Source organism: Ambystoma mexicanum, chromosome 10 (genome assembly GCF_040938575.1).
Source record: "Ambystoma mexicanum isolate Mex_15411 chromosome 10, UKY_AmexF1_1, whole genome shotgun sequence".
Lineage (NCBI taxonomy): Eukaryota > Metazoa > Chordata > Amphibia > Caudata > Ambystomatidae > Ambystoma > Ambystoma mexicanum.
The window spans coordinates 748,694,770-748,714,676 of NC_090932.1; the positions used below are offsets into that span (position 1 = coordinate 748,694,770).

The window sequence follows — 19,907 nt, forward strand, 5'->3', positions numbered from 1 at the left end:
TGATATATCGCTCCGATAGAAACCGTGGCATGAAGCTGATATATCTGCTCCGATAGAAATCGTGGTATGATGCTGATATAAAGGCTGCGATAGAAACTATGGCGTGAAGCTCATATATCTGCCCCAATAGAAACCGTGCCTATCTGCATGCAACAGTGTAAGGAAGATAATTCATGAACATTCTGAAATTAGATGATGATCTGACTGACTCCAAAGGAGATAATGCGCACATCCTGTTGAACAAATCAGAGAACACATGTGAGAAGCTATTTCCCAGCTACCCAAGTGCCTTGCCTACACAGGAGCATGTGTTGATTCACGCAGCTCTCTGGAAGATTTTTACAAGTGTGATGTATGTAAAGCAAACCATGCATCTGTGAATGGAATGTGTTTCACATATGGATCATCCAAGAAGATGTGGAAGATCAAATAACTCAATACCTGAAAACCCACAGAAGCATTGTAAGTTCTGCAGTGACAATGCGAATAACTATGGATTGGATCGATGATTGAAGCATTCAAACTCTGGATGTTTTAGCACATAAGTACAGTGCCCTAAGTGGGACTAAAAAATGAGCCGGGGGTCATCAAGAGGGTGTGGCCTAATGGCGGGGGGTTGCATGCAGGCGCCTTAGGCCATGCCCCCTTGACGAGCCCAGGCTCAATAGGCTACAGGCACCCCTGCCAGGCAGCTCCCTCCCTTCGGGGGAGAGGGTGCTGATCTCAGCATTTATTTTCTAAAGGCATGCCTGGCAAGGGACAGCACCTCGCCCTTTCAGCCTTAATGGTGGCACTGCCCCTCTCCAGCTGGGGAGGGGTAGCGTCACCTTTAAGGCTAAGAAGGTGAGGCCGCTGGAAGCAGAGGCCTTTATTTCAAAATCCTTAAGCTCCCGCTCATTTGCAGCTTTAGTATTTTGAAAAAAAAGGCCTCTGCTTCCAGCTGCCTCATGTGTCTCTCCATAATGGTGGCACCAGGGGCATCTCTTGCTTGAATGATAGATGAAAGGATTTTTTTCCTTAAGTCTGAAGCTCTCGCACATGAACGAGAGCTTCAGGCTTTAGAAAAAAAAGCCTTGTCATCTAGCGGCCGGGGCTGCCAGGGGAGATTAGTGAGCCCGGCAGGGCCCAATCTCAGAACGAGATTTCTGAGCCTGCCGGGGCTCGCCCCCAGCTGGTCCCGGCCCACTTAAAGCCCTGCATAAGTACTATAACAAATAGCGACATGGACGAGCAGCGGAGTATGCAGTGTGCCAGGAGTGAGGGGACAAAAATAATCTGTGTTTAATGGGGAAAATCGGGTTCTCCCTATGTGTGATCACAGACAACAAGACCTCCCTAACCATCTTCATGGGCTCCCATGCTCCAATCCGACATTACCACGAATGTCTAGCATAGGGCAACAAAAAGATAATAGGCACATTGATCCTGGATGTCCTGAAAGAAAAATTAAGAGACCTCTCTCAACTATATATGTATGACAGCATTGCATACATTTCAAGCTGGATTTGCCCAAATCAGATCATGAGGCCTCGTCCCAATTCATGCTTTATTTGTCCAAAGAAAGAAATGGGGTTGTTCACAATAAATACCAGAATTGTCATTGTAAAAGACATGTTCGCGCTGATTCTGCCCTTCAAAAGCCATGTTTCAACAATATATGCCAATGCTGCCCCCCTGTCACGCTGCTAGTGCCAACATCGAAACATGCAGTCTGTCTCAATACATGCCCATGGCATCTCCAGTTCTGCATCATGTTGCTCTCAGTGCCAACAAACAGTGCCTTTGCTCCAGACACATACACAATGATACCATCCAGATTTGTACATCTAAACACATTCACGCACTCATGCAAAACAAATTCTAAACTTAACCTTTTTTCTTTGTTACAAGCCGAATGGTTGTTTCACACCTGACATTGGAAAATTGGATATCACTTTCGAATACCTCTTAAAGAGTCCAATACTTAGCTGTGATAAACCCATCTGCTTTAAATCATCGTTTGACAAAGGTGTGTATCGTGCACAGGACATTTGCACCTCAATCAATCATCTGTAAACCTTAAGGAGAGCTGAGATTGTTTTAAAGGAAAAGGCTTCTCCGCATTTTTTTCTATGTGATCTGCGCTGGGCAAAGCTACACCAAAACTTCTTCTGAAGTTCGTATCACAACAGGTTAGACGCAGCCACTCATCATTCCAGGGATGATAAATGTAGTAGCCATAAATTGGGTTATAATTTCATTTATTATTACAGTATTTGGAAGCGGGATGAATCTGGTATGCAGAGCCCTGGTTTTTATTTATTTATTTTCACATTTATAAAGCACACTTTACCCATAGGCATCAAGGCAATGTAGCATACATGTTACATTGCTAAAGGGTACGGTTGCAGAACATCACATAGGGATACCAGTACAATACATCACAAAGGCAAGTGGTGCACCACAAGGCTGACAAGTGAAATCATGTGGTGGTACAATTAGGCAAGTGGTGCAGCGCAGGCTGACAAGTAAAATCAGGTAAATTGCAGACAAGGTGTTATCCATTGTTACAGGAAATTTCAAATGTAGCGTAATGCTAGGGGTCAAATCGGGCAAATTACATAAAGATGTTAATGTTAAAGGAAATTTGTACCATGCACTATCACCACCGGAGTGGTCCCGTGGCGCTCTGGCGGCTCTGAAAAAGGGGGAAGGGAGGGTGAGTTACAGGGAGGAAGCTGGAAAAGTGCAAGTTGCAGTGATGTGCTGTTGGCAGCCTCAGCCCGGTTGGTCCATTGGCTGGGCCTGGGGTGTTTGTGGCCGGTAGTCGTCGTGTACTGTTGTGTAGGTCTATGTGTGTTTTTGTTTTGTTGTTGCAGTGTAGTGAAGTTGTGCGGTTTGTTGTGCTGTAGGTTTGTGGTTGTGTTTGGTTTGGAGTTTCAGAGGTGTATGCAGAGGGGTTGTTGGATATTTTGTGTAGATTTGGCGCCTGGCGGTATTTTCTTACCGCCAAAAATAATGATAATTTGGTGATGACTACTTCTTGCATTTAGATTGGGTTTGGCCTTATTTCCTTTCAGTGACCATTCCTTATTACATTATATGGAATGATTTAGTGGTATACATTATTGTCGGTGGTTTAGTACTGAACATAATTTTTCTGTTTTATTTGTGGCCCCGATATACACAAAACCCTTCTTATTCTTAGACTGTTCTTGTGATCTATAGAGACTTCGGACCTACTTTCAGAAACACCACAGTTTCACATATAGCATTCTCAATAACCTGTGGTATTATCACTAATGTATATACATTAGTGAACTATGTTTCCATATGCCTCTTTGCTGGTTCATGGATCCCCAGCAATGCCTATTGTACTAAATTCCACTCAGACACCATGCACTGAGTGGACACACACACACAGCTATTTATCACTGCTAGTGCTATTATTCCATCTGCATGGGAACATGACACATGTATTACCTAAAAATCTTCCCCCTTTCTCGAGATATTATTCTAAATGCACCAAGAAAAGACAAAAGCAAAAACACTCTACACGATTTGTGTACATATCATTTGTATTATAAACAGTTGCATTTCAAAATAAGATCTTAGCCTCTTTACTGCCGCATTATCTATAATAAACAGAAGAGAAAAAAAAATACAGCAACAAGACGAAATTCACTCTGCATTATTTGTAACAAGAAGAAAAAATGACAGCGACAGATCAAACTTCACTTTGTCAATTAAACACAGGAAATTCCCTTGGCTACTATGCCGGCCTGATATTTATAGAAGGTCATCCGTAAAGCACACAATAACCTCAATTCACTTGGATAATTACCAATTTGCTGTCCCCCATGAGACCTACCTTCGCTTGCCTCCGAGGAATGGGCCCAGGATTGTCTTCGTAATCTTGAAAGCTTGAAGTGCACAGCGAGAACATGCAGTTATCTGCAATTCTCAAGCTGGTGCTAAGTGAGACTGGGAATGCCTCCTCACAGCCCAGTCTCAGATGGTCCATGTCAGCAGCTCAGCAAAAAGCAATCTAAACTTTTTTTCTGTCAGACTTTTCCAGCAAACCTCTGTTGCTTACGTGGAACCACTGTAGATACTTTGCACCAATCAAATTAAAAAGACTGGATCACCTTTCTTTCCACAATAGCTCAATTTTTACAGTAAGAAACTGTAGCTAAAATCATTTCTTGGCATGCAGATTCTGCTTTCTGCAAACACAGTAAACAAAGAGAGAAGAAGAAAAAATAAATTCCAAGAGCATGTTTAAAAACGAATTTCAGAACATGTATTTCTACCTCATTTTCCACACGGAGAGCACATTGTAGTGTTAATGAGTTAGTACTAGTAATCAGTATTTGTTAATTAAGTCAGTCAATTAGATAGCTAATGTAGTCTCCTGTGAATGAGACATTTCAAGTAAGAGAAAAAAGAAAAATATATATATATATTCTGGTGTACTGCAGCCTGTCTCCATTTGAATACCCATATGTTATGCTAGCAACATAGGGCTGGCTATAGGTGTGCCACATTATTGCTGGCAATAGGTGTTATCACATTCAGTGAAGCGCTATAAATTATACTACAGGGAAATTGTTAGTGGATTGGTTAGTTGGCATTTCTGTCTTGAAGTGAGGTGCTGGGTTAGCGTAATCTCCCCAGAAGGGTTGTGGGGACATTTATGCACCTCTGTCTTGATCTGGGCTTGTCTGGTATTCATAGTTCCTTTCCCATCCGTCCTCCACTTCCATCAACTTCCTTCATAAACTTACCTGCCTTCCTTTTCCAGTCATACGGTCAGTGTACCTGCTAAGGCCCACAGCTCAGTTCGAGTGTGGTGATTGCCAACATATAAAAAACTCTATAACAGAGGGTTACCTGGTAGCACTTATGGGGCAAGTGAGGATGTTGGCTAGAATTGTCTGGGGTGTCGCTTGTGTTCGATTCGACTAGGGGTTACCTGTCTAGTTGTGGTGGGAATTTCTAAGTCCATTCTGGGTATTGTCAGTGTCCTCTTAAGTTTATCATTCTTTTTCCTTTCTGTTGTTTCGGTTTTCACTTTGAGTCTGTGGTGTTGAAGAGCCAGGTTTTTAGTAATTTCCGAATTTGAGGTGATCTTTGGTGCTTCTTATTTCTTTTGGAATGTGTGTTCCAGGTTTTTTACGGCTAAGTGATAGAAGGAGGCGCCTCCAAGTTTTTTTCTTAAGGTATGGTTTTAGTTCCAGGCAGATTTCGTTGCTTGACCTGAGGAGTCTTGTTGGCTTGTAGATTGTTCTTTTTTTGTAGGAATTCTGCTCCTTGTCCAAAGATTGCCCTGCGCTTTATGCACATTGTTTTGAAGGTGATGCAATATTTTACTGGGAGCCAGTGTAATGTTTTTAGGGCGGGAGAGATGTGGTCTCTTATGGATAGTTTGAGGAGTAGTCTGGCTGCTGTATTTTGCATCAGTTGTAGTTTCTTCAGGAATGGTATTCTGGTATTCGCAGGTAGAGGCTGTTTGCATAGTCGATTCTTGACATGATGAGGGCGACGATTGTGAGTGTTTTGTGCGCGAAGGAGAGGAAAGGTAGGATTCTTCTTGCCGTGTGGAGGAGGAAAAAGCATTTCTTGACTGTTGCATTTATCTGTGGCTCTAAGGTTAGGGTGTTGTCCATTAGGACTCCCAGATGTTGTGCTACCTTAGATGGTGATGGTGCGGTTCCCATTTCCGTTGACCATGGGATGACGGTTTCGTTCTCTTGGTCTTTGCATATGATCATGATTTCTGTCTTTTCTAGGTTGATTTTCAGGTTGTTTGCGTTCATCTAGTTGAAGACTTCTTTTGACACTTGATTAGGGTTGAGTGATCGGCTTGGGTGTCTTTGATTTTGTAGGTGATTTGAGTATCATCTGCGTAGTTACAGACTGTATGTTGTACTTTTTGAAGATTCTGATAACTGGAGTCTGGCCGATGTTGAAGTACAGAGCTGATAGTGAGGATACTTGTGGCACTCCACAGTCGTTAACTCGTGGGGTGGATTTGAAGGGTTTAATCCATATGGTTTCTGTTCTGTCTAATAAGAATGATTTAGTCCATAGTAGTGCTGTGTCTGTTATGCCTATGTCTTCTAGTTATTTGGTTAGGATGTCATGGCTAACTGTGTCGAAAGCTGTGGAGAGGACGAGCAGGATAAGGGCTGAGATTGTGTTTGAGTCTGCGTTGGTTTTTAGGTCGTCCCAGATGGATAGTAGTGCTGTTTCTGTTCCTCTTGCGGGTCTGAAGCCGACTTAAGCTTGGTCTAGCAGGTGGTGTTTTTCTACGTGTTCTTGGGTTAGTTTGTATACGTAGGTTTCTAGGAGTTTTTCTGGGTAGGGAATGTTTGAAATCGGTTTGTAGTTGGAGAGGTCTCCTACGTCACCACTTGTGTTTTTTAAAAGTGGTTTGATATATGCTGATTTGAAGGTCATTGGTACAGTTCCTGATGTTAGTGATAGATTTAGAAGGTTTCTGTAATATTCTGCTGGTGTTACTTGTGCGAGGATTGATTTGTAGATATCCGGGAGGCATGGATACATGGGTGATCCTTCTTTCTTGCTGTGTTTTACCAACAAGATGAATGCCTCTGCTGATATTTCAGGAAGGTTTTGGAGTTTGTGCTGCGGTTCTGTGTTGGGTTTGTTTGGTTGAGTGTTGTGGTTGGTTGGTCTGTTTTGTATGGTTTGTCGGATGTCATTGATTTTTTTCTTGAAGTGGTCTGCCAGGTTGTTGCATAGTGTCTCGGAGGTAGTTGGGGTGTTGTCGCAGCCTGGTGGGTTTCTTATCTCTTTAATGATGTTGAACATTTCTTTTTGTGTGTTGGTGGCATTGGTGATTCTGTCATCATAATGCCTTCTCTTCGCCTTTAGAATTTCCTTCTTGTATGCGCGGATTTGAGAGTGTTTTTTTTTCTGCGTTGTATTCTTTCCTCCATTCCATTTCCATCTTTTTGTTTTCTTTTTTCATGGATCTTAGTAGTGGGGTGAAACATTTTGCCATTGCTCTTTTTTTTGATGGGGTGAACAGTTTTTCCGGGATGATTTTATCAATTGTATCTGCAATCCATTTGTGTAGTAGCTCTGCTTTCCCGTCTAGGACAGCTAGCTCTAGTTCTGTAGTTGAGGGTTTGGTCATCTCCAGTTGTTCGAATAGGTTTGCTTTCTTTGACGTGTTTCCAGTTTCTTTTGGTGGTGTTTGTATGTTTAGGGGGTTGGATGTAGACTTGGGTTGGCAGAGTGATCACGAATGGGATGATGAGATGGTCGTTCCACAGTATTTGTATCAGCGGCGCCGTGGTGATGAGTTTTTCCTTGGCAAAGATTGCGTCGAGGGTGTGTCCTGCCAAGTGTGTTGCCCCGTTGACTAGTTGTCGTAGTTTCATGGTAGCGAGTTGTCCAATCAGTGAGTTTAGGGAGTTGGCGTGACTGTCTTCAAACCAGATGTTGAAGTCCACAAGGATGATTAGATGTTTGTGGTTGATGGCTATGTTGGTGATGGCTTCTATGAAGCTGTCGACGAAGGTTGCATCATATGTCAGAGGTCTGTACATCAGGATGAATGTGATGGTGGTTTTTGTGGTCGCTGTTAGGTGTAGAACCATGGTTTCACAGTTGATGATGTTGAGGAGTTTGTCTGTTTTTATTTTCAGGTGTTCTTTGAATGCTATTGCAATGCCTCCTCCTTTTTTGTTTTTCCTGTTTATTTGAAGGCATTTGAAGTTGGTTGGAAGGCAGCTTTGGAGTGTGATTTTGTAGCTGTCGTCCAGCCATGTTTAAGTGATGAATAGGATGAAAATGCTGTTGTCGTTGAGTAGGTCCAAGATCTCTGTTGAATGTTTTGACATGGATCTTGCATTTATTAGATTGCAGTGGAGTTTGGAGGTGTAGTTTGGTTTGGACTTTCTTGATGGGGTCGTCTTCTGGTCGGTTTTGAGGTTTCCTTTCTGGTCGATCACTTGTTGAGGTCTTGGTGCCGGAGTGTCAGTGTCGTCGAAGAGTTCTTCTAGGTTCTGTCTTGGATTTTTGTTTTCATCGGGTTCGTCTTCCAGGAATTGTGGGTGTCGATTGGAATTTCCTCTTGTTTTGGTGATGTATGGTGTTATTGCATCAATTTTTTTGTTGTTGTTTCTAATGTTGTTCCTCCTACTTCTGCATGGTTGTGTTTGTTTGTTTGATGTTGCTGGTTCTAGCGTTGGTTTGGTTTGTTCTGACGACCAGTTGTCAGCGATGTATGGAGTTAAGTAAAGGGATTTGTCCCTTCTCCCAATGTTGGTTCGATTTGTCTTCCTGTCTGTGGGGGTGCTTTCTGTAGTTGTGGTTCTTTGTTGCTGTTCCAGAGTGTTTGTTCTTTCTTCTCATTTTTTCCTTTCCCTCGGTATGGGTCGTTTGCGCAGAATTTTAAGATTGAGAGTTTTTTTTAAAAAAATATTTGTTTGCTGATGCCGAGTTGGGTTTTCTTTGGTCTGGTAGTCTTGTGGTGTAGTACTGGGTGTGGGGCTTGTCCTCTACCAGTTTGGGTTCTATCTGTAGTTGGTCTTTTCAGCCGGTTTTGCCGACTCGTTCAGTCGCTCTCTTGAGAGGGGTAGTGGTGGTGGTTAGGGTTTATATAGTTGGGTGTTATCGGTGGCTGTTCTTACTGCCCGTCTTCCTGGATGCGGTTCTCTGCGGTGAGCTAGCTATGTGGGTTTAGGTTATCTACTATGTAGAAAGTGACTTTGACAGCGCAGCTAGGACTCACTGTTTTATTTAATGAGGCGCGAGCCCCTAATCGTAGTGTCACTCCACAGTAATCCTTACAATGCAATTTGGGAACAGAACCCCTGCTAAATTTGAGAGACCTGTATAGTGGCAGAGATGCCTATCAATGCAATCTGAATATCATGCAATGCAGTTTGGGAACAGAACCCCTGCTAAATTTGAGAGACCTGTGTAGTGGGAGAGAGGACTATCAATGCAATCTGAATATCATACCATGCAATTTGGGAACAGAACCCCTGCAAAATTTGAGAGACCTGTATAGTGGAAGGGAGGCCTATCAATGCAATCTGAATATCATACAATGCAGTTTGGGAACAGAACCCCTGCTAAATTTGAGAGACCTGTGTAGTGGGAGGGAGGCCTGTCAATGCAATCTGAATATCATGGGACTAAAACCATACATCAAGAAAAAACTCGGAGGAACCGCCTTCTACCACTTAGCCGCAAAAACCTGGAAAAACATCCCAAAAGAAATAAGGAACACCAAAGATCACCTTAAATTCAGAAAATTACTAAAAACCTGGCTCTTCAATACCAGAGACTAAAACCAAAACAACAGTAAGACAAAATGACTAAACGGGAAAGGACATTGACAAGCTCCCAGAACCGACTGAGAAGCACTCAGGGCACCAGGAGGGGTGATGCCTGACAGAGTCGTTCACATGCGAGACCCATGGAGACGGAGGCAACGACCCCAGCCAATCCTTACCATCCCCAACTGCCCGTTTAGCTACAACTAGGTACCACTGGGTTGTGGAACTGGCGAGATACCACCAATCACCACACTAACTGAGGTATGGACACTGGCAGGTGCACTAGCCATGTGGGTGGGGGTGAGGAACATGCAAGGTTGTTGATAGAGCGGGCGGAGGATGCAACGAGATGTTCAAGGGGCCTCGAATGCAAAACAGGCACGGACCTTCAGAGGCACAGGGTGCCCAAGCACCCCATCGGTGAGATTACGCGAGCCCAACTGGTCAATTGAGGATAGAGATGTCAACTAACCAATACCACTAACAATTTCCTCCTCTGCATACTCCTCTCAAACTCCAAACCAAACACAACCACAAACCTCCAGCACAACAAACCGCACAAACTTCACTACACTGCAACAACAAAACAATAAACACACATAGACTCGCACATCAGTACACACCGACTACCGGCCGCATATACCCATGCCCAGCCGACGGACCCACCGGGCTGAGGCTGCCAACAGCACATCACTGCACTCTTGCCTCCTCCCACTAACTCACCTTCCCTCCCTCTTTCAGAGCCACTAGAGCGCCAGGGGACCACTCTGGTGGTGATAGTGCGCAGTACAAATGTCCTTTAACATTGACATTAACATTAACATTAACAATGCAATTTGGGAACAGAGACCTGTATAGTGGGAGAGAGGCCTATCAATTCAATCTGAATATCATACAATGCAATTTGGGAACAAAACCCCTGCTAAATTTGAAAAACCTGTGTAGTGGGAGAGATGCCTATCAATGCAATCTGAATATCATATAATGCAATTTTGGAACAGAACCCCTGGTAAATTTGAGAGACCTGTGTAGTGGGAGAGAGGCCTACCAATGCAATCTGAATATCATACAATGCAATTTGGGAACAGAGACCTGTGTAGTGGGAGAGATGCCTATCAATGCAATCTGAATATCGTACAATGCAATTTGAGAACAGAGATCTGTGTAGTGGGAGGGACGCCTATCAATGCAATCTGAAGATCATAAAATGCAATTTGGGAACAGAGACCTGTGTAGTGGGAGAGAGGCCTAACAATGCAATCTGAATATAGTACAATGCAATTTGGGAACAGAGACCTGTGTAGTGGGGGAGAGGCCTAACAATGCAATCTGAATATCATACAATGCAAGTTGGGAACAGAAACCTGTATAGTGGGAGAGATGCCTGTCAATGCAATCTGAATATCATACAATGCAATTTGGGAACAGAGACTGGTGTAGCGGGAGAGAGGCCTATCAATCCAATCTGAATATTGTACAATGCAATTTGGGAACAGAACCCCTGCTTAATTTGAGAGACCTGTGTAGTGGGAGAGAGGCCTATCAATGCAATCTGAATATCATACAATACAATTTGGGAACAGGACCCCTGCTAAATTTGAGAGACCTGTGTAGAGGGGAAGGGTCAGGTGAGTACAGTATTAAACACTGCTTACATTTAGTCTAAGGTGAGGATGAGGGAGAGAGATACAGTGAGGGGTAATCACCTTGTTTAATAAGGGTTTGCTAAGTGGCTTGGATTCTGGGGTAGATTGGTTGCTCTACTCCTAAACCAGGCCACACTTACCTTACTGGTCCTTATAGTTGATGGTTGACGGCTGGCCACTGGCTGGCCACTGGCTTCCCCTGCGAACACCTGTTGACACTCTCTGGATTTGCCTCTGTTGGAGCCGCCCTTGGCCTTAGGGCCCTTAGCTGCAGGGCTGCACGGGCAGAGGGCTGCCTTGGGAGGACCGGTGATGAAGGCCGAGAGGACCAATGAGAGCAGGGGGGGTGGGATGGGAGCCGGGGGGAAAGGGAAGCAAGAGGAGGGCACGGGGGTGGGAGCGGGGTTAGCACAGGGCCTCGGGGCCTACGGTAAATGTACAAATTAAACCGCACATAAGAAGGGGCAACACTCACTGCGCTCCGATGGAATGCGGTGCAGGGATCTTGAGCAGCCTATATGGCGGCATGGAGGGTGGGATCAGGAGGAAACAAGGAAGTGGAGTGGCCTGAGGGAGGGGAGCCTGCACAGGGCGCGAGGGAGCCTGTGGTCAGCACTAGCATGCTGGAGAGGTGCAAGATGGAGGCTCAAGGCCCTAAAAGTCTGTGCAACACTCATCTGGAAGGAGTTTCACAAAAAAAATCAAGTGAGGTATAATGCTTAAAGTCAAAACTGGCTGGTTATGTGACGGTTATTTGTGTAGCACAAGGCTGGAAGTCCATCAGGTGTTGCATGGGTAATAAATAGTAAGGTGGTCCGTTAGCGGGTTTTTGAAGATGTATTGTAATATGCTGGTAAAGCTGAGCTCAGCGAAACTGAGGGCTACATCAGAAGTGAGATGTAGTAAGAGCTGGTGATTTATATTGAGGAGGCATTATAACGGTTGGGTGCATGAATGGACATAGGGAAAGCAATGGCAGACAATTTAGAGGGTGAAGGAGCATATAGAGTGTATTAATGCCCTTAACAGCTGGTTTCTCAGACTGGGCATGAGGCAAAAAGAACAGAGTGAACAAGATCGGCAATGAGAGCAATCCCAGTGAGGGTATTGTCAGGAAACCAGAGATGGGCCAATTGGCACAGCCATTGCCAGACAGGGCCGGACAGGGCCCGACAGGGAGACGGTATCAGCCTTAAAAGTTAGCCTTTACAGGGGGACTGCGCCGCAAGCCAGCTCCCTGCGGTAGGCTGCTTTTGTGGAGCACAGAGCCTATCAAGTGCAGGGAGGGGCGGGCATAAGGCACAGCACACAGGTGCTGCTGCAGTCGTTGTTGCAGGAGCAGCCATGTTTAAATGGCTTGCAGGATAGATGTATGTAGGCCCAGAAGGCCTTACTTTTCTTGCGACATCCATCGGTGGGTGGTGGGTAGTGGAGGAGTGGGGAAACATGGTTCCTGGGCTGGAAGGCACTCCTGTGCTGGTGTGATGAGCTTGCAGGGCCATCTAATCATATCATGTTTTATGTGAACAAATGTTTTATGTGAACAAAATATGTTTTGGGAAACCTTTGAATTTGCGATAAAATCACAATAAAGCCATGTACACAGTCTTGCAAAGCAAGCAATGCATATGTTTTATTGTCATGTTTGCTACTAAATAAAGTCTGTATAAGTAACAACCATTTTTATTTTCTGAATATAGTTTACGACTGGAGATTATTAAACAATCTGCAATTATAAATTTTGCCACTAGGTGGCAGTATGTACTTCCATATTGAAAAGAGTGACCGTAACAATTAGTAAAGACGTAGAGTTTTACCTGACATTCGCTACATGGTCAAGTATGGGGCACTGTTGTGATTCGGGATACGTTAATATGCCACCAGGGTCATCATGCATATCGTCTGTTATTTGTTCTGGTGGCAGTGTTGCCATTTCCACGTCGAAGTCTTCAATAGTTTTCGTCCTCAAGTCACCATTTTTTGTAGCAGAAGAATTGGTGCTTGATGGCGGTTTTGTTTTGTTACATAACAAACGACCCCATGATTTGAATCCTTGGCCCAAAAATACATACAGCAGGGGGTCCAAGCAACTGTTGGTGACGGCCAAGCACAATGTTGCTACAACTGTTTTCTGTAGCACCCTGTGGAGAGCAAAGCTGTTGGGGTGGTGGACAAGGTAGTGGAGGTGCAGTGTTCTCTGGGTGTGGTATGGCAGAAAGCAAACGCAGAACACCAGGAGGACAAGGACAATCATAGTTACGTGTTTCTTAATTCTGGATATCCTCACTGCATTCCGTGTGATGTGCTTGATCAGCAATCCGTTGAAAAACAAAATGGCGCCGAATGGGAGCAAAAATCCCAATATCAAAGCTACATAATTCATATACATAATACGTGTCCAAGAAGATAGCCCGTTGGGCTCAAAACACCTTGTGATGTTATCACGTACAATCGTGCCTGACAGAATGAAAGGGGAGCTACTAGCACATGTAACTACCCAGATAAGAACACACATAAGGGTCGTGTTTTTAATATTCACTTGATGGGGCCGCACTATTGCCAAGTAACGACATATGCTGAGAAGGGTGAGGAAGAAAATGCTAGCGTACATACTGAAATAAAAGGCACACACAGAAATCCGGCACATGACATCTCCAAAACTCCAACTTGCTCCAGAATGGTAATACGAGATCCTGAACGGAAGTGTCAGTAAGAACAACAAATCAGCCACTGCTAGGTTCAGCAAGCAGATGGTTGCTGCCCTTTTCTTTTTAACATGCCTGCAGAAAACATACAGTGCAGTCAGGTTTGATATCAGGCCAATCACCAACACCACGCAGTAGACTGTTGTGTAGATGCCGTACTTGTATTCATCGCCTGCATCGACACGGCGACTTGCATCTTTTAAACGTTGGTGGGTTTCGTTTTCTATTTGCATGTCGACACTAGAATGCAAACAAAACAGTTGGAAAGGTCGATATTTGCGCTCATTTAAATTGTATTTTGTATGAAACGAGCGTAACAAAGACACATTTGAGTATTCAAAGGAGAGCTGATAAATATTTAGAGCGGATGCTGGTGTCCATGGAGACAATAATGATGTCATTTTTAACTATTTATTTATTTATTTATTTATTCGGTTTCTTGAATGATGCCGTCAGAACCACATACATTTGTTTGACAATTATTACAGTTGCAACCAGAGTAGCGACATATGAAAACAGACAGAGAGGAGAAATATGCCTAGATTATAGAAGAAAACGCAAAAAAGGTGGACTTTCGAGGCGCACTGTGTGATCTTAGACAAAATTGTGATTTATCTACCTACAGACGATATTGACTTATTTTCCCTCCTTGCATTGTTAATTGTTATTCAAGAAGTAGATCTGGTATGAGCAAGTGAGCAATGCGATTACAAGTGGAGAAAACGTAATGACAGGTGGTGAATTTTTGGCTGTTGAGAGTATGGCAATGGTGAATTTAAGGGAAAAATGTTTAATGTTTTTTTAAGTTGTCTTTTTTTTTTTTTACTGTAGAGTTGCGTTTGTATGGGTCCCACTTGGGCTGAAAACAGCCGGGTCACCTAAACATGCTCTGCTACCAGTAAATGGTGTGTTCAGTATCAACCAAATTGTTCAAGTGAGACATCCACTCTTCCTTTCCATGTGCACATTCCTCCTAACAATGTCTTCTGCTCTTCTCTTCCATCCAACCCCTCTTGCATAACCCCACCACCCATTTCATGGTCCATCTGCTACTCCCTTCATCTTCCATCAGTCTCCCTCTCACAATCCACCTGCTACTTCTTTCACCTTTCATCCACCATCCCTTTTCTTGCCACAGCAGGAAAAATAAAAACTTTACACCACCGACCCATGAACAGAGGCCTGAGAGTTGAATCCCACAAAATCATGCTCTAATTATAAAAGGTAGATGCCTTTTATTCAACTTATATGAGTACATTGAGCTATAAAAACAATACAAACCAAAAGCAAAAAAAGGTACACCGTGGAATCCCCCCAAAACTGATTTTCTCATACTTATCTGCTCTCTCCTTTCTCTTCCATCTACTTCCACTCCACCTTCTAACCACCATTCACCTTTCATAGGTTCCCCCTTACCACATTGTCTGTTTACTACCACTTCTAGGCAGTACACACAGCCTGATATTGTCTTCTTGGGATAGCTGGGGAGAATCAATGATGATGCCTCCTCTCCCCTGCACGAGTTGACCAATGAGGCACCAGCCCCACCTCTAGCCCCTACTCCAGCCCAGCTTCTCTGCACGCCAACAATACCTCTTTAAACACTGTGGCCACTCCCAAAAAGCTTTAAAGGAGGGGGCTGAACCATTGGCATTTCGTTGTCAAAGACAGACCGCTCCGCAAAACAGTACAATGGAACGGGACGTTTTGAGCACAAAACATTATTTTTTTGCTGCATTTTTGTGGTACATTTTTATTGAGCTCAGCGTGCACAGAACGTATTGGTTGCAAGAGGTAGAGCCATGGTCAAAAGCACCAGGTATTGGAAATGCAGCCAAGATCAACAGGGTTATCAACACAATTGGAAACAACAACTGTTTTTTGTGTGATGAATATGAATGGTTACTTTTATATATGGAGCAACACTAATATGGGCAACCATGAGTGAGGCTTTTTTGGAATCACAAATACTGCACCCTGAATTACGTATAGGGATTTCTGGTTTTGGCAGAGAAAGCAAAATGAGATTAAATGATGTGCCCAAGATCATACTTTGTTTAAGTGGTAAAGTTGGGATTTGAAAATAGTCTTGAATTTAAGCACACGTATCTTCCCACCTCAAGTTGGTACAAACATGTGCTCATGTTTGTATATAAAGACCTACCATGTTACTCAGTATTATAGACATGACTTTCAAAGTACACACACAATTCAAACACTAAACCTACCTGACAATACTTAAATCATTGTTATGCACTATAAGATAACATAATGTAAGTGGACTTGGATGACATCACTCTGGCACTTCTGGTGGCCTCACTTCACGTGGCTCTATAATACAGAAGGACTAAGGGTGCAATACTGGGACAGTGGGAGAAGCAGATGCAAAACCTTTGATGTTGATTGGTGCCTATCGAAAGTACTCACTTCCTGTGTGCCAATCTGCTTTTTATAGGTTTGGTGCAGACACTTGGGAGTATGGTGTCCATAGGGAAGAGTCCAAGATCTGATAGGCTACAGCACTTTGGGTCTGATTACTCACTGATGTGCGAGTGTGTGATATGGCTTAAGATCAGAGCTTGTCTAATGGCTGGCAGGGTAATGGTAGGGACGTCATTTAGGGGTTGTCAGGGGTTGCAACTGTGACCCCTGAGGTCTCCCTTTCTACCCGTGTGGTCTCCCTTGCTACCCCTAAAAAAAAAAAAGAAAACTCTTTTTTTTCTTTTTTTTAACTGCAACATCCCGGGCTGTGGTCAGCACCATGTGGCTCTTTGCTTCTGGAGTGGCTGGCTTTCTTGTTCAGGCCTCTAAAGAAAAATAGTGTGTCCACAAGGTTAACACTTTCAGCAGTGTCCCTAAATAAGAAAGAATAGGAATATCAAATAATTTGTCTTTCAGGAATTCTATACAATAATTGCTAGACTCATTAAAGATTATTTCAGGCACACTTCTGGGGGCGAGTCACTGATTTAGTCTGTTCGTAAACACCTCCACCCAGCCTTTCATTCTTCTGATATCGATAAATGAGTAACAACACAGGTTGGGTGATATTGTATGTATATTTGTTCTATAAAAAGTGCTTTAACACATCATTATCATTTGGCCATGGACGTCTGCTTGCATTCACAGTAATTTGGTAATATGGGTCTATACACACTGATCTTAATGATACATATGGTGATCCATTTTTGCATGAAATGTATATCACATTATAGTGATATCTTAACCATATTTTTCGTAGTGTACTTAGGAACAATGCTATGTGATGCAACTTCCTGTTTTGTCAAGCAGTGAATGGTTGTGTTCCATCGTTTCCCGTGATATCACTTCGGGGTGGGGTCAAATGACATCCCTTCCTGTGATGTCATCAGAGGTCAAGGGTCATGTGATGTCACTTCCGCCACCCCAGGCAATTTGGTGAAATGACATCCCTGTAATGGCTCGATTAGTGTTTATGTGGTAACAGTTAGGCTTGTGGGAGACCATCTCTAGCGGATTTCTGTCTGAAGTGTAAGGTGGTAGGAGATCTTAAAGGGGATCAGGTAATTCAGGAAATCTGGGGGAATAGACATCAAAAGACACAACATGCTGCAACCCTGGCCTTTTGCATAGAGGTACCATTTTACTAACTCACATTGTCACTGTAACCCCCCACCCACTCTCCCTCTATCTCTTAAAGATGCTGTGCAATAAACAATTTCTATACAGACACAACCAACGAGACCCATCACAACGCTAATGACACCCTAACCTCCATAAACACCCCTGTTATATCACCATGCCATGCCTTAAGATGATCAGAGTTCAATGTCAATAACACTGGAAGAACTCACAAACATCCTTACATCACTGAAGGCCACCTCCTAAAAGGATGATGTATTCCAAGTCTCCATCCTGAAGAGCATCACAGGTCATTCTCTCAATACTCTCTGCCACAGAATCAATGCCTTAACCATGCAGGGCATCTTCCCTGAAGCATTGAAAACTGACCAGATCATACACCTCCTAAAAAAAGCTTACACTCGACTCGGACAACCAAGAAAATTACCATCCCATCACCAATCTACACCTGATTTGTATGACCATTGAGAACACTGTCAAACTCCAACTAAATGAAAATATTACCCAACACAGGGTGATTGAAGAATATCAGTCCGGCTTCCAGACAAACTGCAGAACAGAGGCCACCAACATATATTGTTCCCTGTGTGTTCTCCTGCTTGTAATCCTTCTTGTTGCTCCTTTTCTCACTGTTGGAACACCCAGCCCCATAACTTTAAAAAACACCAACATATTTGCATTCAAGTGATCCAGCCAACTCCTACTGCTACGTGGCTCCTTGCTCAAGAGCCTTAGACACCCTTTGTCAATTGACCCGCATAGCCACATAAATACGATATTTAAAAAATGTAATTTAAGTAATCTTATCCTGTAAACCTTGTAAATTATATCTCAAGAATAATGTATTCTCTGTAAATTTTGCAAACTCTATTTCTGCCATTGTACTGTCTGTAATCTTTCCATGTAAGAAATGCGCCCAGATGCCACCGGGCTTGGAGCGCCATACAAATAATAAACTAAACGAAACTACTTCTGCACTTGGTAGAAGCTCCCATGCTTACCGTGTGCATGCTTGCTTTCCTTGATCCCCTCTCCATGATCACCAATGCCCACATTCTTGCTGACATAACGCTTTACATATAGGTCTTTGTTCTACTGATGGTTTGTTCTATGTCTCCAGTTCATGGCCGACCCTTCACCCACTGTAACAAGGGAAATCACAATAAAAGGGTAGATCTAGGTCTCTTATGTGAAATGCAGGGAGAACCCAAACCTTTTCATACTGGTGGTGCTAGGGAGAATCCAAACATTCTCATGTAAGCCATCAGGTAGCAAGGAGAACCCGAAAAAATCATCATGTAGTTAGCTCTCAAAGAGCAAGGAGGACCCAAAAATGTTCATGTTGGCAACTCTCGGATTGTGAAGCGAACCTACAAAATTCGAGTGTAGGCAGCTATCAAGTCGTGGACAGAACTCAAAAATGTCTCATATATGCAACACTCAGGTGGCCATAAGCATCCAACAGTTCTCATGATGATAGCTCTAAGGTGTGGGGAAATTTCAATAATTCTTATGTGAGGGGATTTAAAGTTGCAATGAGACTCCAGAATAAGTCTAATTTTGGCTGCTTTCAGGATGTGGGAAGAATCTTAAAAGTTCCCATGTTACCTCTGTTCCGAACCAATACCCTTATGTGCCTCTTGCTTATGACTCCATAGGGAACATACATATCAGTACATTTCAAGATGGTGCTCTTGCATTTGTTATCCATTAGTACTAGTCCTTCGTCTAGGTTTATACCTGTTGAAGTACATAAGGTTTACACAAGATGACGGCCGCTTTCCCTCCATTTAGGAGAACCGTCTCCTGGGTTACGGATGCCGCTTTTGGAGTTAGAACTACACAGAGTTACGGACCTCGCTATCCACAAGCAATCCTTTCAGGTACCGCTAAGCTCTGCTCGCATATTTGCATACAGTTTACAGATTGGTCTGGAATGACCTCATTATATCGGATCGCACATTATTTTTCAGTCATCCGGAATTCACTGTGATTTGTCCGACACCCGTCACCAGGGTTTCTGTATTCGAATTAAGAATTCTACCACCAGATAGGAGTGCTCTCCAGTCATTTCAGGTAGAGCCTTTACTTTACACATACACATTATGGTGTGGTTAATATGTCATGAGTGAATATACTTCGACGTTCGGCCTCATTACGAGTTTGGAGGTAGCCATGGTGCTATTAGTGCCATGGCTGCCTCCAAAATCGTGTCCGGGTCCGTGGTCTGTGAATGAGGAATTACTGGGTCATTCCAACCTTGGAGGACCGGGTAATTCCTCATTCACAATACCATTCCCCATTCCCATTTGAGCCCCCATAGGGCTCGATGGGAATGGGGATGGAGCTAATAATGGGCCCGTTATTAACAGGCTCGTTATTAGCTCCTTGGTCCCCTCGCAGGACCCGGAAAGGACGTCTGGTTTTACCAGACGTCTGTTCCGGGTCCCGCGAGGGAACCTCGTAATAGGGCGGAATGGGTTTACCGGCACCGGCACCATTACCGGTGCCGGTAAACCCATTCCACAAGGGTGGTAATGAGGCCCTTTATGTCTATATTACAGGTTGATTTTGGAACGTCCTCTATGCACTGATTTCTGAACTGGTCGCTCGCTGTAGAACCTTACATACTGCAT

At 43.6% G+C, this 19,907-nt stretch overlaps 1 protein-coding gene across 2 annotated transcripts in view; it reads right to left on the reverse strand.

Annotated features, from left to right (window-relative positions):
- Window positions 1-12,553: 12,553 nt before the first annotated feature.
- Window positions 12,554-19,907, reverse strand: part of LOC138491713 (cysteinyl leukotriene receptor 2-like) — a 108,282-nt gene continuing 100,928 nt past the window's right edge. For both annotated transcript variants that reach the window (XM_069618395.1, XM_069618394.1), the window contains one exon: window positions 12,554-13,890. In XM_069618395.1, the coding sequence (XP_069474496.1) occupies window positions 12,759-13,883 (1,125 nt within the window). In that variant the 5' untranslated portion in view covers window positions 13,884-13,890 and the 3' untranslated portion in view covers window positions 12,554-12,758. The remainder of the gene's footprint in view (window positions 13,891-19,907) is intronic.